General features: G+C 39.2%; 1 protein-coding gene across 1 annotated transcript in view; it reads right to left on the reverse strand.

Annotated features, from left to right (window-relative positions):
- The window catches only part of LOC101863482 (endothelin-converting enzyme 2), a gene marked incomplete at its 5' end in the record, with an annotated part of 21,274 nt that extends 18,983 nt beyond the window's left edge, over positions 1–2,291 (reverse strand). Inside the window, 1 exon segment of the mRNA XM_013088798.2 lies at positions 2,119–2,291. Coding sequence (XP_012944252.1) covers positions 2,119–2,291 — 173 coding nt within the window.
- Positions 2,292–3,427: the final 1,136 nt, after the last annotated feature.

Below are 3,427 nucleotides of genomic sequence, written 5' to 3' on the forward strand. Positions count from 1 at the left end.
AGGAGGAGGAGGAGGAGGAGGAGGAGAAGAACGAGGAGGAGGGCGAGGAAGAGAAGGGGGATCCTGAGGGATAAAAGAATGATAGGTTATTATCCTTTGTTCTCTTACTTTCAGCTTTCCACTTCTACAAAGGGTTGATGAAATAAATGCCCCCCTTCATTATGTTTTGTTAAAAAAGGTTATTTTTCCCCCTTTTTAAGTCCGTCAATCCACACATGATTCAGCATAAACACAAAAATCCAACTGTGTTATAATGAACCGACAGTTAGATTAACTATAAATTATACTCCTCACAAAACAAACATACAATTTAAACACGGAAATAATGAAAAGAGTGAAAAGGTTGTGCTTCAACAATGATCTGATCTACATCGAAGTTGACGAGAAATCAAGATAACTGCAACAATACTAGTCATGCGACATGTAAGCTACACACACCGCGAGCTTCCCTCAGCTGTGTCCTGCATGATTATATATTTTATTGCAAACTTAGCTATGAATTCGTATTCCTAGAGCTATAGAGCGCTAATCGAGTATGGATTTATACAAGAGACTGGTCGCTATACTTCTGTTATTGTTGTGGCTGTATTAACTCTTCACGCCCACATGGACAGAATTTAGATCACTTCAGATGCTGGCCCCTTCGACCCTGCCTGTCAGAGCTAACTCGGGCTGTGTGGGATAATATTATGATAATTATATCGGAGCAGAACGATGGATATACTTAACAATAATAAATATTATAGCTTTTCAATGTGCGTATTGAATTCACATCTTTTGTAGCAGTCAAGATTAAAAGTTTGGTATTGTACTGCATACATCGGTGTCTATAGCTCTAATATATGTAAAGTTTTTAAAAATGCTCTACTAAAGCCTAAAGTTGATATAATCACACGCACATACCGTTAACACAAAACAGACAACTTTGCTGAAACTAAGATTAGACTGCAGTTGACCTTCTTTGCAAAGACACCGGACCACGCTGCACTCTATGCTCTTATTAGATTTTTAGAAAGTTGGGATTCTTCAGATTCCTCCTCAACCCACTCCCTTGCCTCTCCCCCACCAACCACACAACTGTATGCATTGTATATGTTTGTTTGCTTGAGTGAAGTTAAGCACAAGGATTCAATAACAGTCATTTAGTGTTGGGAAAAGGTAAGACTATAGATAGCGATAGCAGAAAAACAATAAGGCAGTAGGACCTCTCAGTGGCGTCCTCCAACCACATACATGTACTGAGCAGAAGTGCATCTGGGCATTGTATCAATAAAAGAGAGCAAATATTGTAGAGATTCATAAGGCAAGTTTCTCATTTCAAGATACATTCATGGATAACAGTCAGTTGTATAGAATCAGACCTCTGAAGGCAAGCTGCCATAGCAAAAACGATAAAAATTATATTAATAATAATGATGATGGTGGTGGTGATGATGATGATAATGATAATAATAATAATAATAATAATAATAATAATAATAATAATAATAATGATAATAATGTCAAACACATCAGTGTGGTCAAAGCTTTAGCAGCCGTGGAGAGTTTTAATAATCTCACAATCTTGGCTACCTGAAAAGAAAGGGATCCCACTGCATAAAGGTAAATATCCACCCACGTACTAAATGCAAGTTCACAGCGTGTTAAAGAGACATCCCCGGTAAGTCACCCACAGGTAGGACTACTCGCGTCAGAATAAGGTAAAAGAAGAAGAAATGAGTGCGTTTCCCTTTTTTGTAACGCCATAGGGCCACGCAATGATCAAAAGTGTCACAACTTTGTCAGCAAACCGCCACAGAAGACACAAAACACCATAAAAGACACCAGATTATCATATTACATTTGTTGTCGATTTTGTGCTAACCAAGACATAGATGTGTCATTTGGACTCGTTCAGTTTTTGTTTTGGCTTTAGTAAGAGTTTTATGGCACTTGCAAAACAAATAGATCATAATATAAGTGCTGAAGATTAGAGGTGCTACCGTACTAAAGAGTAATATACAAAGAACAGAAGGAGGAGAGGTAAGGATGCTAGATGTTTGATCAGAAAGAGGAAACACAACACATCAGAGCACCCGCTTACAACACATTACACGTACGTTTCAACTTGGAACTCACCAGCTGTTCAGGCTTCCAGTCATGGTCATCATCATCGTCATCATCATCGTCGTGGGCTGCCACAGCGATGAGGATGATGCACAAGGTCACACAGATCACACCAAGAAGCAGCAGCAGCTTCCTGAGACAGGGGACTGAGTGCAGACATTTTTCCCGCCCTGGGTCTTCGTCGTCTGAAAATTCGCCAACCAGTATAGACTTTTCAGGCCTCATCGTGGTATAGAAGTAAGGAGGGAGTCTCTTCGGCCACAAAAGGACAATTAATCCTCCTCTCAAGAAATATCAGTTGCTGTTGTTGTTTTTTATGTTGACAGCGTTTCACTTAGCGGTACTTCCTCCGGAAATGTCAGAGCAGTCTTGTTACATATTCCTTCGAAAATTAAAATGTTTCGGCTGCTTTTTTATTCAAGTGTGCCAAGTTTTTTTTAAGGTTTCAGAAAAGTTTTTTTTAAGGGCGTCACTTCTCTAATTCAAGATTTGCTTCTCTATTTCAAGACAGTAAATGTTAACTACACATATGTTGCTTATCAACTATCTTAGCCTTTTTGAATTTCAACTCTAGACGAAACACGAATGGAGACACCAATAGCCCAGTTCGTATCAAGCTGGACTATGGTGCTGATAAGACCGATTCGAGTCTCCAACTTTCCACTATGAATCTAGGATTTCTGGGAAAGTTTTTAAAGTTTTTCGTTCACCGGCTTCAAGATGATTTTACAGCATTCCACAGAGGCGGAAAACCTTCGCACATCGTACCAAGCCAGATGTGTAAAATAAAAACCCACTATTAAAGTCAGCTGGTATTCTCTTCCTTTTTTATCTGGTATTACCAGTAAATTCACAAAGTATTATAGTAAGTATAGGTTAAGACTTTCATAAACCAAGCATTTGTTTTAGTAAGAGTCTTATGGCACTTGCAATACGATTAGATTGTATGAGTGCCGAAGATTAGAGGTGTTACGAGGGAGCAACAAACACAAAAGAAGGGGGAGAGATAAAGACGATAGACGTTTGATCGAGAAGAAGGAGCAAGCCACACCAGAGCACCCGCTAACCACCCATTAAACCAAGCATTTGGTATATTTGGGTTTATATAATACATGTACTCAGAAAGATGACCATCTGTGGTAACGTTAAATGTCCGTTTGGCACATGATGGTAGTAAAGCACAATTTTTTTTTGTTTTACTACGGTTTTACGGCACTTGCAACTGCATAAGGTCATATGAGCGCCAAGGGGTGGATGACAATAGAGAAATCCAAACGGGGAATCACGCTTACTCTACTCACCTCTCTAGCCTCAACAGCAC

This window comes from Aplysia californica, unplaced genomic scaffold, assembly GCF_000002075.1.
Source record: "Aplysia californica isolate F4 #8 unplaced genomic scaffold, AplCal3.0 scaffold00024, whole genome shotgun sequence".
Classification (NCBI taxonomy): domain Eukaryota; kingdom Metazoa; phylum Mollusca; class Gastropoda; order Aplysiida; family Aplysiidae; genus Aplysia; species Aplysia californica.